Genomic DNA, 19,781 nt, shown 5'->3' with positions numbered 1-19,781 from the left:
AGTTGAATGCGTCTCAGCGCAATGATCCGCTCACCCCACCCTTCCATTCCTGCTTTTATTTTCTGCTAATAATTCAGGACATATCTCATAAGGTCGTATTAATTATTTTATTTAAGTGCATAAAAATGTTCTACAAGGATAAATACCATTTGATGCTGAAAATGCCAGGGAAACAAAAGACAGGATTCGAAGGTTTTGTCTCAGGAAATAAGAATAAAACATAAAACGTATTATTAAAAACTACTGATGGAACATTAGCGCTATTCATCTAACGAAACCATTTAAAATCGGCTGAGGGCTTGTAGGTATGAAATATACTGGAATAAAAGATATATAAATACTGTCCCAAAGTTGTAAGTAAATAGACACTAAATGGTGAGAGATATTTTAATATCAGAATAACATGAGGTGCATGGATGCATTATGAACCTAAATCACAAATAATTATTCGAAATGGCCACCTTTAGCACTGACACACTTCTGAAGTCTTCGTGGCCACTCATCAATGGAATTACGCAACACATCAAGTGGAAACTCCGCATCTGCCTTCTGAAGAGACCGCTTTAACCTTTTGCTGCCCAAGCGTCTCGATCGAGATACCCAAAAGTAACCCTCACGGGACCAAGCATCTCGATCGAGACGCTGTGTCAAGGTCCTAGTTTTTACATTATAACTTTTCTATTTTTGGCTAGAATTTCGATTTTATTTTTTTTTATATTGTTCCTAACACATGTATTTAACAGAAATGGTTTTTTGCATTTTTTTGTCTTCATGAAAATGGAGGGGGAAAGGCGGGAAAAGGGACTTCTCTTTTGCTTCTCTTTTTAAGGTGCGAGGACATTTTTTGGGTGAAGTGACAATTTTTTAAAATAATTTTTGGGGGTTTTCTCCCTTCGCCCTCCATATATACACCAAATTTGCATAAATTTTGCATTTTGTGCATTTTGACATTTTTTTCGGGGCGGGGGGAAACACCATTTTTTAAAGAAAAGTATTTGAGGGGATTTCCCCCCTTTCCCCCTCCATATGTACGCCGAATGTGCATAAATTATATATCGTCTTAATCTGTGATTCATTCTGCGTATAAGGGTATATCTTTCATATCTCTAGGGCATTTAGTTTCTGAGCTATAGTCATTTCAAGGTATCGCTGCATTTTGAAGCTTGAATCAGTGGTGTCCCGACCATTCCTTTTGGGGGTACAACTCAAGTTACATTGGTCATACGACAATGATGCAAATATTTTTCTGTTTATTACATGCCAGCGATAATTTCTATGTGCATTTTGAACTTTTCATATCCTTTTTTCGGGGGGGCTGGGGGCGAAACCCCATTTAAAAAAAAAGTATTTTCAGGGGATTTCCCCCCTTTGGCCTTCCATATATACGCCGAACGTCCATAAATTATATATCGTCTAAATCTGTGATTCATTCTGCGTACAACGGTATATCTTTCATATCTCTAGGGCATTTAGTTTCTGAGCTATAGTTATTTCAAGGTACCGCTGCATTTTGTAGCTTGAATCAGTGGCATCCTGACCATTCCTTTTGGGGATACAACTCAAGTTACATTGGTCATACGACAATGATGCAAATATTTTTCTGTTTCTTACATGCCAACGATAATTTCTATGTGCATTTTGAACTTTTCATATCCTTTTTTTCGGGGGGCGGGGGGGCGAACCTCCATTTTTTTAAAAAAAAAGTATTTTCAGGGGATTTCCCCCCTTTCCCCCTCCATATATACGCCAAATGTGCATCAATTATATATCACCTAAATATGTGATTCATTCTGCGTACAACGGTATATCTCTCATATCTCTAGAGCATTTAGTTTCTGAGCTATAGTCATTTCAAGGTACCGCTGCATTTTGAAGCTTGAATCAGTGGCGTGCCGACCATTCCTTTTGGGCGTACAACTCAAGTTACATTGGTCATATGATGATAATGCAAATATTTTTGTGTTCCTTACATATCAGCGATCATTTCCATGTGCATGTCGACACTGTCATGTACTTTTTTCTTGAGGGGAGGGTGGGGGAACCAAATTTTTTTTCTGAAATTTTGGAATTTTGAGAGTTAGCCCCCTCCCCCCCGCCACATACGCCGAATATTCAAAAATTTCATATAGTCTGAATCTCTGGTTCATTCCGCGTACAACGGTATATCACTCATCTCTCTAGGGCAATTAGCTTCCGATCTACACTCATTTAATTGAAACTCTGCATTTTGCTCAAAATCGGCTTGGGCAACCGAGGCTTACTTCTGAAAAAGGGCTTGGGCAGCAAAAGGTTAAACTGTCAATATTGGGATGTCTCTTCTTGCAAGCCATCTCCTGAAGCTTGGACCACAATTTGTAGTCCAAAGGATTTAAGTCTGGACTGGCAGAGGGCCAATCTGACGTGGAAATGACGTCAGGAACATTTGCCTCCAACCACTGCAGGGTGGTGCGTGCTTTGTGTGCTGGGGCTGAGTCCTGATGGAAGCTCCAGTTCTCTCCATGGAAGATGGTGTCGGTAAGATTCTTGCATAGTTTCTCAAGCACTGTCTGCTGGTACACTTTGGCAGAAGTTTTGACACCCTTTTCACAAAAATGGAGATCTGTTGTGCCCTCGTAGCTCACACCCCACCACACCATGACTGATGCAGGATGGTGACCCCTCTGGATCCTGGGGGCCTTGTCAGCAGCTTCCCGAGAGGATGTGGCATACACCCTGTCATTTTGGGCATTGAAAGTCTCCTCAAAACTGAACATTTTTTCATCAGTGAAAAGGATTCGACGGTGCCCATTTGCCGCGTAACGCTGAAGTAACCGCTTTGATTTCCGGAGCCTTTGGAGCTTCAGTTCAGTTGTCAAGAGATGTCCTTTGTGTCATTTGTAGGCATGGAGTCCCAGGTCACTGCGTAACGTACGAGACATCGACATTTTTGTAATCTTTAGCTCACAAGCCATCACTGACTGTTTCCGTACAGGATTTTGTCCCACTTGTGCCGCCACTGCTTTCACAAGTTCTGGTGTTCGTACTGTGCGTGGTCTTCCTTGCCGTGGGCAATCTTTAACAGTACCAGTCTCAACAAAGTGCTGGATAGTGCGGTACACAAATTTCTTGGAGATTTTCAGCTTCTGGAGGGTTTTGAAAATCTCCCCTGGTGATTTGCCTAACTTGTGCAACGCTACCACGGCCACACGATTTTCGTACTCACCCCATTCCATCTTCAACACTTACAACAGACACCTTTCCACTTGACCAGCTCAACAAGCAATGACTCATGCTTCACGCTACCGCTCTTGCCGTCTCTCGCTTGTACGGGTGGAAGTACAGCCACCCTCAAACGTTGGGACAGTATTTATGGTAAGACTAGATATATAGTTTTCCAAACTTAAAATGTGATGTAATATATTAACGGGACTTTCATCACACAGTTTTCTCTTATGGGCTTGAGTCCACCCGGGTTCAGTCGCTGGGTTTTCAGCTTGTGTATAGGACTGGTGGCAACCCACCATCCTGAGAAAATTGGGGACCTACAAGTGAGTAGCGTAACCCAGTCTGGGAAATCTCCTATAACAGCTGAGGGTTCGATGTGCTGACCCCACGTCACCCCATTACTGGTTGAAGATCTCCACACCTCTAGGTAGGGTTGTGGGAGGAAGACTGGCAGTCAGTTGATAGGCCAAGGCCCTTCCAGGGCTGTAGCCCAGTGGATCTCAACCTTTTTCAGTCGGGGACCAACCTTGAAGGATATTACACTTCATGGGAACCAGCAGAATTACTTTGTAGGGGTGTGCACCCAGTTTATAATCATATATTTGCTCCTTTACATCATGGACTGAATTTAAATTGTTAAAACAATATATGTAAGTAATTTAATGTAATAGGTTTTTAAGACCCAGTTAACAAAGTTTCGAGCCCAGCTTCCCGACCCACCAAATGTCCCCTCAGGACCCAGGAGTTGGTCGCACCCTATAGGTTGAGAAACGATTCTGTAGAACCATGGGTTGTTATGCTGTATATGAAAGTAAATATTTTACACTACAGTTAATTTCTATCATAACTTACATTCAGTGTTCTGTAGATGAAATAATATTTTGGAAAATTCAACATAGAAACTAGTTCAGTGCCATCTGCCATGAGAAAATAGAATAAAATAATAGCTATGAGTGACACAACTCATTGGGGAAGTTATCAAACAGAATAATTTCTGGAATAAAATTGTAATTGTTTTAATTCTATCAGTCTATTTCTCTGTAAAAACTACTATGATGATGATAATGAATAGTTATGGAAAAATAGAGTACGAAAAGATCACATCTTACACAAGTTAACTTAGAATGCCTATATAGCAACCACCTCATCTCGAAGTTGTATATGGAGACGCATAGTGGTTCGGATCCCACTTTAAACTGTAGGTCCAGTCCCGATTGGCCTTACTGTGAATAAAGTGGACTTAAAACACCAAATCAATGAATCAATCGAAGTTGTATAAAATTTCACTTTTCTGGTTTGCATGAGAGTAATTTCAACCCAGTTCTAAAAACGTGTGGATGTTTGTAAGATATATTATTAACTAATCACTGCATGCTTATTCATTTATTATTTGTCAAACATCCCTAATTTTTAATCTAGAATGAGAGTAGGAATATGTCATACAAGCGAGTTTTGTTCGAAGTTACTTACTGGAACCACTCTACATATTGACTACAATTTCATCATATGGCATTACATATTTCATAGTTACACAAAAATCTGGACTCGAAATATGAATGTCTTAGAATACAAAACAAAGCAGTCATGGAGTATGTAGGATCAAACTAGATAAGCACACTCGCAGCCCCCCACTCCTAAACACACACACAATGGAATTATAAATACACCACTGAAAGATCTTATCCTGCACAGACATGTATTTTATATATTCGTACACTTAATACAGTACTGAAGATGATACAATCCATGCATTCAGAATAAATATTGCACATGAATTTTAAAGTTAAACTGAAAAACAAAAGAAATGTGCAAATTTCCAGATGATGACAAAGAAACCAACAGTATTTTTTGCAATTTAGAGAGATTTCACACCATAGTCACACGTGACATATGTCAGTTGGAGATGAACCAATGAACAGCAACGTTTCACCCATAGGTGATGACATATTGACAAAATCCCTGCTACTCATTATCAGCTTCTAAATAATGTCACACATGTTTCTAGTCAGTCTAAAAGAAAGTGATAATCATTCTTTCAAGCTTCACACTATCAGGTCGATCATTGGTGATTGATGTTTCTCATACCACCCCTTCCATCAAAAAGTAAATTTAACTTGGCTTCGTATCGAACATAGGTGTCTCACTCATGATCATTTGCTGCAAGGGCTAGACCATCCAATGTGCCATGTCTAAATGTTAAGTGATTGGCTTATTCCTACCTAATGTGTAGATTATACTTACCTCAAACTTTTGATCTTACCAATTATTGACCAGGTTGGGAGATAATGATTTTAACAAATGTATTACCTTTTTAAGAGCAGGGCTCTTAAACTGTATCTGAGAAAGTTCGTAGTTTTGTGTATGTCCTTTGCAAGTCTTGATAACATTTAACTTTCAACCTTTGTCAAGGGTCTCTTTACACCCATTTTTTTAACTCAGGCATGGGTTCAATACCTGGTGGAGACCCATAGTGTTTCGGATCCCACATTAAACTGTAGGTTCAACCCAATTAGCCTTTCTGTGCATAAAGTAGACCTAAAAGAACAGTTCAAACTCAAGTAAGGATATTAGATAAGAGGATTCTTCCTCACATACCTTGAATGGCCCAATATGGTCATATATGCCTACAAGTCCCAAAATTCATTTCAAACATCTTACTTCCAATTACATATATAAATCATATTGTTAGCATCAAACATATGGAATATAGAGTAAAAGACTATAAGAAATCCTTAAAACCCTACATCAATTAATTTCCAGTGTATTGAATATTAAAGTAATATTGTTAATGAAATTCCATGAGGCAAACCATTGATAGTCATACTGATAGGTTTCTTGGTCGGACACTTATTATGGTGACATGTTATACTTCACCAAGAATGAATTTACATGTTGAAATACTCCAGAAGAAGAGAATAGTTTCAGAGTAAGTACATTACTCTTAATGATTTAGTACTCATACTGTGAAAATGTAAAACATTATATTCTATTGCTAATAACAAATGTAAGGGAAAATAAACAAACATATTGTTATTCAGGTATACATATATTTATTGAATCACTAGTAATTAATATATTTTGCATAAGGTATGAATGATCTCATTGATAGGGTTACCAGACGTCCGGTTTTTCCCGGACATGTCCTATATTTCAGACTTATGTCCGGCGTCCGGGAGGAATTTAAAAAATATCATAAATGTCCTACATTTTGAGCATCACATAATATTTATTAGGAAAATACGTGTTTCAGTTTTAAAAAAAAATAGAAATCATGCAAGTTACAAGTCTATGGGCTGCACTCCCAAACTCAATAGTGAAATTTATTTTGATTCTGTATTGCCCCCCCCCCCAAAAAAAAGTTTATCTTAGAACAAAAACAGAAGCACTTAATGAACAATGTTTTGGGACCACATTCTGATGATGTAACTTTTCGCCTTGGGGTTTATACTGATGGAACAAGGTGTTTCCCATTCTTATTCAATATTTTGATTATAAAGCAAGGGGGTATAGAGCACAAAGTAATTGAACTAAAAACTACCCTAGTTGTAACTTCTAGAACCATTTCAAGTTATGGTATTGCTGGATATTTGTTTGCCATTCTCATTCATAATGAGAGAGTACTTACATTACCATCAGAAAATGGAGTCATGACAGAAATATTTTTTTCAGAAAGTCTGTAAAAAGAGTTTGGCACTGAGGTTTAGTATAGCTAATTTCATAGAGTTTGACTGTTCAGTATCTCATAAATATATTTTGACTAAACCCGAAATTTTGTAAAAAATGTGCTCCTCTGAGAAGTATGGGTTAAAACGTGTGGTGAGAAATGTATCGTTTAGAATTGATTACAAGTTTGGAAATTTTGCATATAAGAATTAATTAAGAAATCACTTTTTTTTTAAAAGTTGAAAAGTGTAAATTGTACACTACTTTCTAACGTGTTCTAGAAATGTGTATTATTTATTGTGAATGTTTTATGTCCTACATTTTGGGACATAATGTCCTACTTTTCCCTCATAGTGATCTGGTAACCCTACTTACTGAGGTCCTACAGACTTTCACTGGAATAAAAGTTACTGAAATTATTGAAGTATCATTCACACACTCAACAAAAATTTCCATAGTAGGTTCACATAAGTACAGTCTCAAACAGAAAAATGTGTGCATTTTATTTCCTTTAATCAAGCTGTTCAAATATTTTACAAGACTGTTTAGCTGAAAATCATATCTTTTTTCATCCACCCTGCTTGGAGTATTTAGTGAAACATTAAATACATTTGTTTCTAACATCCTCAAGCAATGTATTGTGTTGTTAGGTGTTATGTACTTTAAGCAAAATTTATCTCTAAAGCATATATTTTTTTAATCCAGAAAAGGGAAAATACCATTTCTTATGCATGAGCCATAACTGATGACAATGTTATTCCATAAGAAATGCAATATACTTACTTTGTTCTATATCTGGGTATACATCATGCACTAACTTATTTCTATTAGAATTCATAAACATTTTCTCTGAAAAATTGTCTCCACAAACTTTGTGTGTTTTGTGCCTCAAGTCCTTTCCCCATATTTTCTCCAACCATATCTCAGCTCTACAAGAAAAATAAAACATGAAAAATTATTTTAGAAACATATAACTGTGCAAGACAAAGCATTCTGCATTTTCATGTCACTCAAGAAAGATAAATTACATGATGCAAGAGTTGTTTGTGAGCTAAGGTCAAAGCGTGTCATCACAAAGAAAAGTTACTGAAAATGAATATGCATTAGATCACTATCTGTATCTGTTGAATATTTCTCTTCTTCTCCTTTCTTTTCTCCTCTTTCTCTCTCTTCTTTCTTCTTCTTCTCTTGCCTCGCCCGACTCCTTCTCCCCTTCTCTCTCTCTCTCTCTCTCAAAGGAAAGAGGAGAAAGGATGTTTAGCTCTCTCTCTCTCATTGAATAAAGTAGTGTGAAATGTATAAGGGTCCATTCTATGATAGCTCCTTTAACTATTGCGGAAAATCTTGTGCTTGTCACCATTCAATTGATTATTTTTTACTTAATTTTCACATTATTCCTCATCACAACAAATTCTTATGGTACCATACAGTGTGTGGCAATGCACACATATGAAGCAAAGTTTTACCACATTATTTTTTTAGAAAGAGTCACTGAAGCTTACTGCCTAACCTACAACTGGCTAACAATGCAATTTTTGGATGGATCATGGAATCTACTCCCGGGAGTGCTTCCAATAAAAATGGTACGACAACATATTTCTGAAGAAGATTAACTACAGGTATAATTAGATGATTCCATCAACAAAATATATTATTATTAATAATAGAAGTAACATCCATAATTCTGTAGTGTTGGACTAAAGCACATAGATTAAAATGTGACTTGAAACACAAAATCTTCCTCCCGTGGCACCAGTGAGAAAGGATTGTTCTTTAAAGTAACACATGTGTAAATGTTGGTAAATATTTTGCATATATTGCACGTGTAGGTTAGTTTCACTCATTTCGTTTCCAAAATTAGTGATTACTTTCGGCTTGTAAATATGAATTGCATGTGTATTTCAAATTTGAATGTGTGTGTAAAGACACTTATTTGAAATTAATGCACGAAGGGAAATAATATCATCTGGTGTGAATTTACATTCACGGCTACTTCATACCTCAATCAGGGAGCAAAGTGCTGATTGTGAAATTCCAATATCATCATGCCACACATGAATTTTGTACATTAATTGTATTCTCATGTCTATAAGTACATACTGAAGTTTTCTGATTACTTACTTTGTTTTCTTTGTAGATCTTTATTTTCATCACACTTCATCCTTATGTGAGTAAGTTTGATGTTCCTATGTGCTTAGGGATGTTCCAATCTGTACGTTTTAAGTATGTCAAGTTTGGCCCAAGTATCTTTTGTTTTATTGTAATTTCATCATGATACGAATGCAATTTTAACATGGTCCGATTTCGAATTACTTCTGTTAACAAATACTGCGGAGCATTAGCGATTACTTATGGTTTGGTTCAATGTATACTTTCGTAGTTAGGTTAGGCAGGCCAGGTTTGGCTCTCTCAGCATTATAAATAAATTCCCTAAATGCATTCTACTAAGGTTCCGATTTACTTTCCTACTAGTCTACAATACTTACAGTCGCTTGTCAATGGAAAATACATTGTCCTTCGGAAGCGCCCATGCTTGTGTAAGGTAATTTTAAAGTTGTTTTTTCAACATAAATAACTTATTTTTTTAAAATCCAAACAGTGCTAATTACTTTAAAAAAGGTTCAAATTTCGTGTGACAATGATTGCTAAAATTCTACGATAATTAGTCTTCCTGCTTAGAGAATTTTTAAAAAATCATAGAATGATAGGAACCGTTACCTTAGGTTTCATCGTTTTAATATTTACACGCTTTTTTTCATCTCCTGTACATGTTGACAAAGTTTTATATGCTAGAAGAAATAGACGTCATGCAGTAGCAAATAGGAGTGCTATAACTTGCAACTTTCTGCATTATAACATGCATAATTGAGCTTTTCTGAACTTCAAACAAACTTCAAGTTATTCCCACTATTCTCCTTGGCTTCCTATCCTCCTATGTAACTTATAAATAGCATTATGTTACAAAATCGAACCTTTACCCTTTCAGACGTTTTTTTTTCTTTTTCTTTTTTTTTTAACACATGGCCTTTTACTTAAATGAAGCAAAATTCAGAATACGAAGACATGCTAGGAATTATTCTCTGTGGAAACTAACTTCATGTAAATGATTTTTACATAAACAGTGAGCAGGAATTAATAAATAACTAACCTTTCAGGATTTGACGAAACACGAAAAAAAAAAAGCTCTGGATTCCACTTCTGACAGTTTTTACAATAAAAATTTGCACAATAAGCTATTGTTTTTCTTTTTCCTTCTTCTACATCCTTATTAAAATAGTTAGTGTACATCCATCACAGATCATATGGAATGATGTTACGTCATGTAGAAGTAATGACTTTAAAAATACGATTTTTCTTATACATGTTTAAGAAGGGAAAGGCATTTAATAAAATAGAAAATCAGGTACAATTGATCATCATTGATTAATAGAGACCTAAACTAAATTGTTAATGAGAAAATTAGGATTTAGCATCGATGGTGGTGCCGACTGGTAGCTGGTTAGTTCATGCACGGACAAATGAATTCTGACATTTACCTTGTTCGGCTTTTTGCACTGCTACAACTTTTATTCCAAAGAATTTCCCCTTGCTTAATTATTCAAAAGTTGCAGGATAAACTTTAAAAAGTACTAGAAAAATCACAATTTTAAAGATAATTTCTAAAATTACGTTAAGATCACTGGCATTAATGAAAAATCGAACAGAACCCTTTCTAGCTCATCTAATAAGTATAAAGGCTAAAAAGAAAAAGATTATCTGCTTATGACCATTTGTTACTTTGAATCTGATGTTGAGGGACCGGGGTTCGGGGTATTATATCTGATATGAAATCTTAAATTGACTTTGGTAGTAGAGCAAATTGCTGCAGTTTTTTTAAACTTTTGAGAGCATCTTGGTAAGTCTTCACTCCACACTTTTCTTCTTGCAATGCAGTGTCATTTTCCTGTTCCCCTCTCACCTATTCCTCCTCTTCTTCTCTTCTGCGCTTTTGGCAGGTTTCACAGTATTTCAGATGGCCTGCTGTGAACATTTTACACGATTATAACATGTCTCAATGAAATAAAACAATTAGTCGGTACTTAAATGACACAACCACTTCCTTACTTCGTTTGATGTTTAGAGCCAATAAAACTAAATGGAAAAGAAAAATACTCCATGGGGCAGAAATGAATGAGCATCGGGGTTTTTGCAGAAAATTCTGTTAGCCTTTAATCCATGCAGATTGGCCAAAAAAAGTAAGAATTTAAACCTCGAAATCCATCATTGCTCCGTTGCAGTACCGGAACCTTTTCCTTGCACCATTTAAATTCAGTACAAGTTGCCTATTGTTTAATTGAAAAAAGGTTCCTGGACCATATTTAAATTGATCCGGAAAAAAACATCCTGGACCGAATTGAAATACTTTACAGATAAATAGGTTCTTTACGGTCAAAACACATTTACACTTGTTGATTTGCTCTCCTGGACTGGAACTGAATTTATATAAAATTTCTGGATCTTTAACAAGATGGTATAATGCTTCAAGGTACTAAAATATAAAATCTCCAACTTTTGCACACTAATCAAATTATTTAATTTTAATCAACATTGAAGATCACTGAAGAAAAATAAAATATGAAATTCCAAATATAAAAATATTTTACATAAAAAAATAAAGAATCAAGAAGGTTGTCGGTGAAAAATTGGACATGTGTCTGGCAAGCACAAAATCCACACAATTTCCCTTATTTTTCCAGTTTTTATGAAATTCTCTGACTTTTCAGGTGAGTGGTAATCCTGGATTGGTATTTTGGGTAAAAAGTAATTGTCAAACCCAGAAACATACATACTTCATTTATGACATGGGGAGGACTTTGTGCAAGACTTTGGCACTCATCTAACAAATGAAGTCACATCTCCCAATTTATATGAACTTACATTACTACAAATAAATAACAGTGTGTAGCTTGTTACTTCTTCCTTCTAGGAAGGAGATGATTTATTTTTCACACACACATGTAAGTGTAATAAATTTTCACAGGCAAAGGCTGCAACTTCAGTCACAGGGAAACGGAAAATGGTGAACATGTAAGCGCAAGTTTGACCTGCAACCATTACAATGATCACAATATTCCTTTCAATGGCTGTCTTCAGGTAGCGATAATCTAGTTAGTGCTTACCCCAATCCACCAATAGAAAGATTTGAGATGGCCTACATTTCAGCCATGAGTGCAACCACGCTGGTCTGGTTCAGGCCACTCAGTAAGTTTACCAACCAAGATACCCTTCTACCATCACCATTCTCAATTCTCCCTTCTCCTCACATTGACCCCAGCCCACAGTTTTCACAAGCATGGCAAGAGAAACACATTTATCTGTACCAACTGTATCTTTGATCTAGGCCTGGCAACTTTACAGGTCAAACTTGCACTTCCGTTTCCGCCATCTTTATTTGCACTATGACCAAAGATACTGCCACGAAAATTAAATTTTTTCCAGTGTCTGATGAATGTTTCCTATTTCCTTATTATTTACTATTTACCCCCTTCTGGCCCTCTTTGCTTTCATCCACTACATACACACAACTCACTCCCCCCACCCTTTCAACATCACTCAAGGAAAAACAGAGGAGAAAAAGCAGGGTTGCAGAGAATAAAATACAATAAGCTTAATGGCATAGAAAGATGTATTTTGACTGCTACATCATAATTAAAACTTTCTGAGAATTTCCTCAGAACTATTGACAACAAATGCAGTACAAAGTATAACAATAAAAAAATTAAAGTTATACTTTTCACATATTACTTGAAATGATTGACAACCACAAATGAAATTCTCTATGGCATGGTTGCTCAATTCACAAATGGTTTATTGCAGTCTCTTGAGAAACTGTTGTAGACAGTCGTGAAGTCAAACACTGTATTACAAAAAGTTACAAATCTAAGTATCACTGGCACACAACTAAATTTAAAATGTTTACATTTATCTACCTATTCACATGGCTAACATTACGAAATATATACATCAGCATGATACTCTTTCGCTGGGTTAATTTCTTTGGGTGTACAGGTATGCATGTTTTATCACTATTACGCTCAAACATTTTACGTTGTACATACTAAATAAAAGGCCTGAAATTTTCCATGTGCACATTTCAGCAAATCTGTAACTGTATGATTAAATCATTGGCTAAAAATGTACCCTTCTTGAATGCATGGGGGATGCTATCAGCAAGAATATGACAATGGGAGAACTGGATACTAGAAATGGAAGATAATATTTAACACACACACACACACACACACACACAAAATGCCTTCTGTGGTTCTGAATCAATACACTTGTCCACTTGAAAGAAACTGGAAGCCTATACTAAGAGAAACATGAATCACAATGCTGTATTAGGCTATCAATTACATGAAATGATTGCCAATTGGTTGATGTACAATCATCGGCAAAGATAATGTGAGGCAAATTGTCCACTGCTATTTTCATTACTTTTTTTATTTTACATCCTGTGTTGTTTTAAGAAATGAAAGTATGTTGGTTCGAAGCTTATTGACGTCTTTATTTCAATTCATTGCCATCACATTGTGTAATTCAGACCGAATGAAAATGATTGTGGACAATTTGCCTACTGTTTCTTTCGCTGTTGGGTGTACAATCAGAAAACACATTTTTTTTTCAGATTTTCACATAGGAGTCCGTTACTTCCAGAGATAGATAAATAAAAAGGGGAGAATAAAGGCAAATGGATAAGGTAATGAGATTATAGAAGAATAGTTAAAAACTGGAAGGGTAATTTAGATTCATTTCATGCATGTCAGCAAGTATGAAACCACAGATAGCCGCCTTTCTTTCTTCTGTTCTCATAAAGTATTGTAGAATTATGTGATGATGGCATACAGGCATACAATGGACAGCATGTTTGTAGTCTGCAAATTCATATACAGTAAGTTTCTTTGATTTAATGTCCTTCATGTTTGGAGAAGCAGAAAATACAGTAATGCACAATAAATACATTCAAAACAAGTACTCACTATCTGCAAAAGTCATTAATATTTGCTTTAGCAATTTCAGTCGTCACTGCCACTAAAGCTAATACAACAAAAGCATAATAATCAGTTTTGCACATAGCGTGGGTACTTATTTCCAGTGTATTAATTACATCATTTAGTTTGTGAAGAAACTGATGCACAGAAAGTATGCTGTATATTCAACTTGAATATAAAATCAATGAAGAAAAACCTGAAACATTATAAAAAGGGGGCAGACTTTTAAAAAGACTACATACCTCTATGTTGTACAAAAATTTCATTTAGAAAAAGTTATTTCAGTGCTTTTTGATTCGATGAGGAGCAATGTGACAGCAGCATTACATCTGCAATTGGTTGATTTAAATCTTGAAAAAAAAAAAAAAAAATGTATGTGCAGTACATCAAAACATTGAGCACATTAAACAATTTCAGCCATTGAAGAACCAGAAGTTATTATTGGAATGAAATATATGGTTGCTTTAATGATTACAATCTGTACTGATAGGCCTTCTGTGACTTAGTCTTCTGACTCAAGTGAAATTAAGACTGAAAATTGACTAAGCACTGAGTGAAAAACATACCTTTATGGAATGTATGCGTTTGAGCTTCAGTTCCCCTCCCTATAGCTCAAAAGCATGAACACCCAAAGTCACCCCAAATATAGCCATGCTGCAAACATCAAAAACCTATTCCAGGTACAAATATTACCCAATATAGTCAACAACCAAAAGTTCACTGCAATGCTGTCATTAGGTTGATACAATTATAAACAGTTGTGTATTATACAAATATATTTACAAAAATATATATTTTTCAATATTGCACATAAGGCACGATCAAATACACACAGCACTATATTTCTATAGTTCCATCTTTCAGCTGGGATATCAACGTTTTACAATTACTTTGGAATGTATGTCACTGCCTTGTACACAAAAGGCAAATAAAAATATTTTAATTTCACAAATCTAAATATTTAAGCAAAACACTGCATATTTTCATTTCACTTCACTGTAACAAGTAACAGCCTTCAATTCAACATGTAACATATACCTCTGTATTTTAATAAAACATTCATCACTCAACAAAAACTTGTCAACAACATTCTCATCACAGTCACAACAGTAAAGGGCCATAGAATGAGAGGGCAATGTATAGTAAGAAGAAACTAGTTTAAAATACTGTAACCACATCCTGCAAATATCATGAAGCCAAAAACCTAATCCACAGAAAGACAATGAAAAGTTTGCCAAAATCATTGGCAATAAGATTAAGCTATGAAGAAAAGTACAAACTGAAAACATCTTATAACTTAGCACGGAAATACAAATCACAAGTGTTCGCTCAGTGATGCAAATGGGGAACATAATGTCACTAGTACAGGATATAACCACTGGAAACACCTATCTCTTGCACTGATAACTCGTTTCTGGCCATCTTGCAAAATGCTGCAACTGCCTGACATCGCCCTTTTAACCTTAGATCACACAAAGAACAGTGAAGTCAATTTGGCCCAAAACAACTAGATGTCACTCTGCAATGAGAACGAAAATTCAATCTGAAAGCAAACTGAAGCAGCGCAACATCTAATTTTGTCATTTCATGCAACTGGTATTCTTCAAATATAATCAACTCTGCCTTGCTATTTAGAGGGATGATTTCAAGGCTTTTCGGGGAATCTCAAATCAATGACCATTCTGTTCTGATCCCAAGGGTTAACCAGATTGTGTGGCAAGTGCAAATATGAAAATAAAAGACGTACAGCAGAACCTTGACTTTATGTACGATATATTACATTTTTCTGCATTATAACAGGTGGTTATAATTAAAGTGACGGTGTTCAGAGTGGTACAGCACGGGCTGTAATGAGAGTAGCAGTCTGAAACTTCGTAGATATGATAATGAAGCAATGCGCTCGTGAATTATGCAAAAAAAAAAAAAAAAAAAAAAAAAAAAAAAAAAAAAAAAAAATAGTTCCAATTCTCGCCACCAGGGTAAAAAATGGCGCTGTAAGCAGTCAAAACGTGGAATTTTCCGTAACTCTGACGTCAAAGTCGTTGACATTGCCTAACCATTGTGTGAGCTCCCTGATTGTTGTTGGTGACGCTTGTTGCTTTTTTTTTTCCTTTAGTGATGTGAATGTTCACCGAACATTAAAAGTTTGATTTTTCCCGTGTAAAAAGCAATGGCTATTGCGAAGAAAGACCGTGCACTGCTAGTGAAGTTGTTTTACCAGAATGGGAGCAATAGTAACGCTGCACTGCGGAAATATCGCCAACAGAAAGGGCTGAGAAGAGGACCCATGTCAATTAATGGGCTGAAGAAGATGATGAAGAAATTCGAGGAATTGGGTGTTGCACCAGGGAGAGGAAGGCGGCCCATCCCCGTGGAAGTTGTGGACGAAGTTGCTGTAGCTGTAGCTGACCGTGCAGCACATGCCTCAACTTCTGCAACCAGTGCTAGAGCTGTGGCACGTGAATTGTCACTCCCCTGGTCAACAGTTCGCAAGGTATTGCGGTGCATTTTACACTGGTATCCCTACAAGATTCAAATTGTGCACCAATTGAAACCCCAAGATATTCCACAACGCCGTGAGTTTGCCCATCGGTTTTTGGCACGCATGGAAGTGGATGACATGTGGCCGGGGAATATTCTGTGGACTGACGAGGCGCATTTTACTCTGGTCGGTACAGTGAATACTCAGAACTGTCGCATATGGGGTTCCACTCGTCCACATGTTGTGCAGGAACAACAATTGCACTCAGGTTACGTGACTGCTTGGTGTGGGTTCACTAGCTCCTTCATTCTTGGTCCGTTTTTCTTTGAGGAGATGACACCTCGAGGGCCTGTTAGGTGTACAGTGACATCTGCACGTTATAGGGACCTCCTTGTGCAACACGTGATTCCAGCTTTGCAAGAACGGAACTGTGAACACACCACCATTTTCATGCAAGATGGGGCAACACCACATGTCGCTCGCCACGTGAAAGATTTGCTGCGAGAAACCTTCACTAATGACCGCATCATCTCTAGACAGTTTCCAGATGATTGGCCTTCCAGATCCCCCGACCTTAATCCATGTGACTTCTGGCTGTGGGGATATTTAAAAGATCGTGTCTATCAGGGACATGTCCGGTCTCTGCCTGATCTGAAAGCTAGCATACAACGACATGTCGCTCAGATTTCACCAGACATGCTGCGAGCAACTGTCGATCATGCCGTGTTACGAATGCAGCATGTTGCTGAATTTGGAGGCCATATTGAACAGTTCTTGTAACCATAGTTCCTAATAAACATGCCAGAATCATTGTTCTCGTGTGTTTGATCTTTCCTGCCTATTTCCTGTAACTATACCACGTTTTGACTGCTTACAGCGCCATTTTTTACCCTGGTGGCGAGAATTGGAACTATTTTTTTTTTTTTTTTTTTTTTTTGCATAATTCGCGAGCGCATTGCTTCATTAGCATATCTACGAAGTTTCAGACTGCTACTCTCATTACAGCCCGTGCTGTACCACTCTGAACACCGTCACTTTAATTATAACCACCTTGTACATTCAATATTCATGGTCCCAACAAAACAAAATGTTATAAAATTTTCTTCAATTGTAAATTTTCCTGTATTTTAAGTTTTCTCAGCTTGTTCCCCTGAAAAACATAAATCGAGGTTCCACTGCATTGTGATATACAGGATGGCTCAAAAAGTTGCTTAACACCCCCAGAACAAGGCCACTGCAGTGCCCAACATGGAAATGGTGACAACCAATCGTTGCCAGGCCAAGGGAAAACCACATTGACACCACTCGCGTGGTCGGTGGCCATCTTGGAATTACATCCAGATTTTCAAATGGGAATGGGGTCATGTAGCATATCATTTTACATGTGTGTTTTCTCAGAAATAAGAATATGAAGTTTTTTTCCCCTAACTTTATTTGGTGAGGATATTCTCACAGTTGAAGTTCACAATTGACATCCTACAAGATGTGCTCTACGTGTTGGCCGTTCTGTGCTACACACAACGTAAGACGTTTCAGCCAGTCATCATGGACATGCAATAACATTGCAGAGTCGACACAGGCACATGCTTGTTGGATCTGGTGCTGGAGATGTCAGAGATCAGTGATTTTCTCTTGATAAACTATGACATTAAGATGACCCCAAAGGTAAAAGTCAAGGGGCATAAGGTCCGGAGAACGGGGTGGCCACTCAGTGGGCCCTCTTCGACCAATCCAGTGACCTGGGAGCTGTTCATCCAACCACTGTCTGACACATAACGTGTAGCGCGGAGGCATGCCATCCTGTTGGAAATAGGCTGGTAATTTGCCATCTGGGTTAATCAGTGAGGGGAACACATCTTCCTGGAGAATATTCAGATATCTCTCCCCATTCAGGTTACCATGGATGAAGACAGGTCTCACAATTTGGGTGTTCCATATCCCTCACCCCACCATTACCTTTGCCGCACTGACTTCCTTACGAGGATCTGTGCATGATGGGTTGGTATCCGACCAATAACGATGATTCTCATTATTTACCTCACCGTTCACGAAGAATATGGCCTCATCGCTAAAAAGAACACTTTTCGGGAACTGGGGATCCTCGTTGCAATGAGCCAAAGCCCAGTCTGCAAACTGTAACCGCCTGTCTGGGTCATCCTCAGTTAAGAACTGCTGCATTTGAATTTTGTAGGGATGCCACTTGTTAGTATGCAACACATGAAGTATGGATCTCTGACTGACTCCTGACACTGAAGATAAATGCTGGATACTGCGTTTCGGGCTCGTGACCAAGGATGCCACGATTGCTGTTGCTGTTTCTTTGTCGGTAGCTGTTCTCAGCCGTCCACTACGTTCTCTGTCGCACACGGATCCAGTCTCCTTAAACTTCTGCATTACATGCAACACTGTGGTGCGAGATGTGGTCTCTCTCTGGATGCTGAAATCTTCTGCACTGATCCTGGCACTACGCTTCCCACTTATAACAACAATTTCGATCCATTCTTGGAGGGTTAGAGCCATGTTAGATCACCAGGAACAAATAAATAGCAACCCATTACATTACGCCAAATGTGAACTTCAACTGTGAAAATATCCTCACCAACTAAAGTTAGCAGAAAAATAAAACTGCATATTATTATTTCTGAGAAAACGCACATGTAAAATGATATGCTACATGAGCTCCTTCCCATTTAAAATTTTCACGTTGGTTTCAAGATGGCGGACATCAAGATGCCGTCAATGTGGTTCCCCCTTGGCTTGGCAACGATTGGTTGTTACCATTTCCACGTTTCGCGCTGCAGTGGCCTTGTACCGGTGGTGTTAAGCAACTTTTTGTGCCAGCCTTTACAGTAGTTGTTATTAGTTTATTTGTTGCTGAAATATCATTACTAGCTGACATTTTCCCAGAGCTGGGATGTTCGGTGATGTATATAATATGTTGACCAACATTGATCGATTCAGTGTATTATGAGTTATGCAAATGCATTTTCAGTAACAATGCAGTAAAATTGTGTGGCAAAAATAAATATTTTAAAGCAAAACTGCAGAAGTTGATGTGCTGTAGTGTAATAGTCAAATTTGGAATAATTTTAAATCATGACATAACCAGCTTTGGAATCAACCTGAGTTGAGGAAATTCCATATCAATACATAGACTTATCTGAGGTATTGTAATGAAATAAAAAAAATATTCACAGTTTTCATTTTCTAATGTGACAAGTGGCAAACAACATTATCTTTGAAGTATGAATTACATACTTTTCCAAGTTGTTAACATGCCTCTGGTACAAAAGAAAGACTAACAACGAAAGCAGGACACATGCAAATATCAAAGCGTGCAAAAAGAGAATGGAAAAAAGCACAACCAATAGATGGCAAAACAAATATTCATGATTTACCAG

General features: G+C 37.2%; 2 protein-coding genes across 6 annotated transcripts in view; both read right to left on the bottom strand.

Moving 5' to 3' along the window:
• Nucleotides 1-12,518: 12,518 nt before the first annotated feature.
• Nucleotides 12,519-19,781, bottom strand: part of LOC146004733 (alpha-N-acetylgalactosaminidase-like) — a 117,071-nt gene continuing 109,808 nt past the window's right edge. For all 5 annotated transcript variants that reach the window (XM_083143698.1, XM_083143732.1, XM_083143706.1 and 2 more), the window contains exon 11: nucleotides 12,519-15,417. The gene's annotated coding sequence lies outside the window, so the exon portion shown is untranslated. The remainder of the gene's footprint in view (nucleotides 15,418-19,781) is intronic.
• LOC145987525 (uncharacterized) lies at nucleotides 18,322-18,900 on the bottom strand. The gene has a single exon (XM_083121904.1). It carries the CDS (start codon nucleotides 18,898-18,900, stop codon nucleotides 18,322-18,324), a length of 579 nt encoding a protein of 192 aa, XP_082978030.1.

Source organism: Lepisma saccharinum, chromosome 1 (assembly GCF_977018435.1).
Source record: "Lepisma saccharinum chromosome 1, izLepSacc3.1, whole genome shotgun sequence".
Taxonomy (NCBI): Eukaryota; Metazoa; Arthropoda; class Insecta; order Zygentoma; family Lepismatidae; genus Lepisma; species Lepisma saccharinum.
This window is presented reverse-complemented; position numbering and strand designations above follow the sequence as displayed.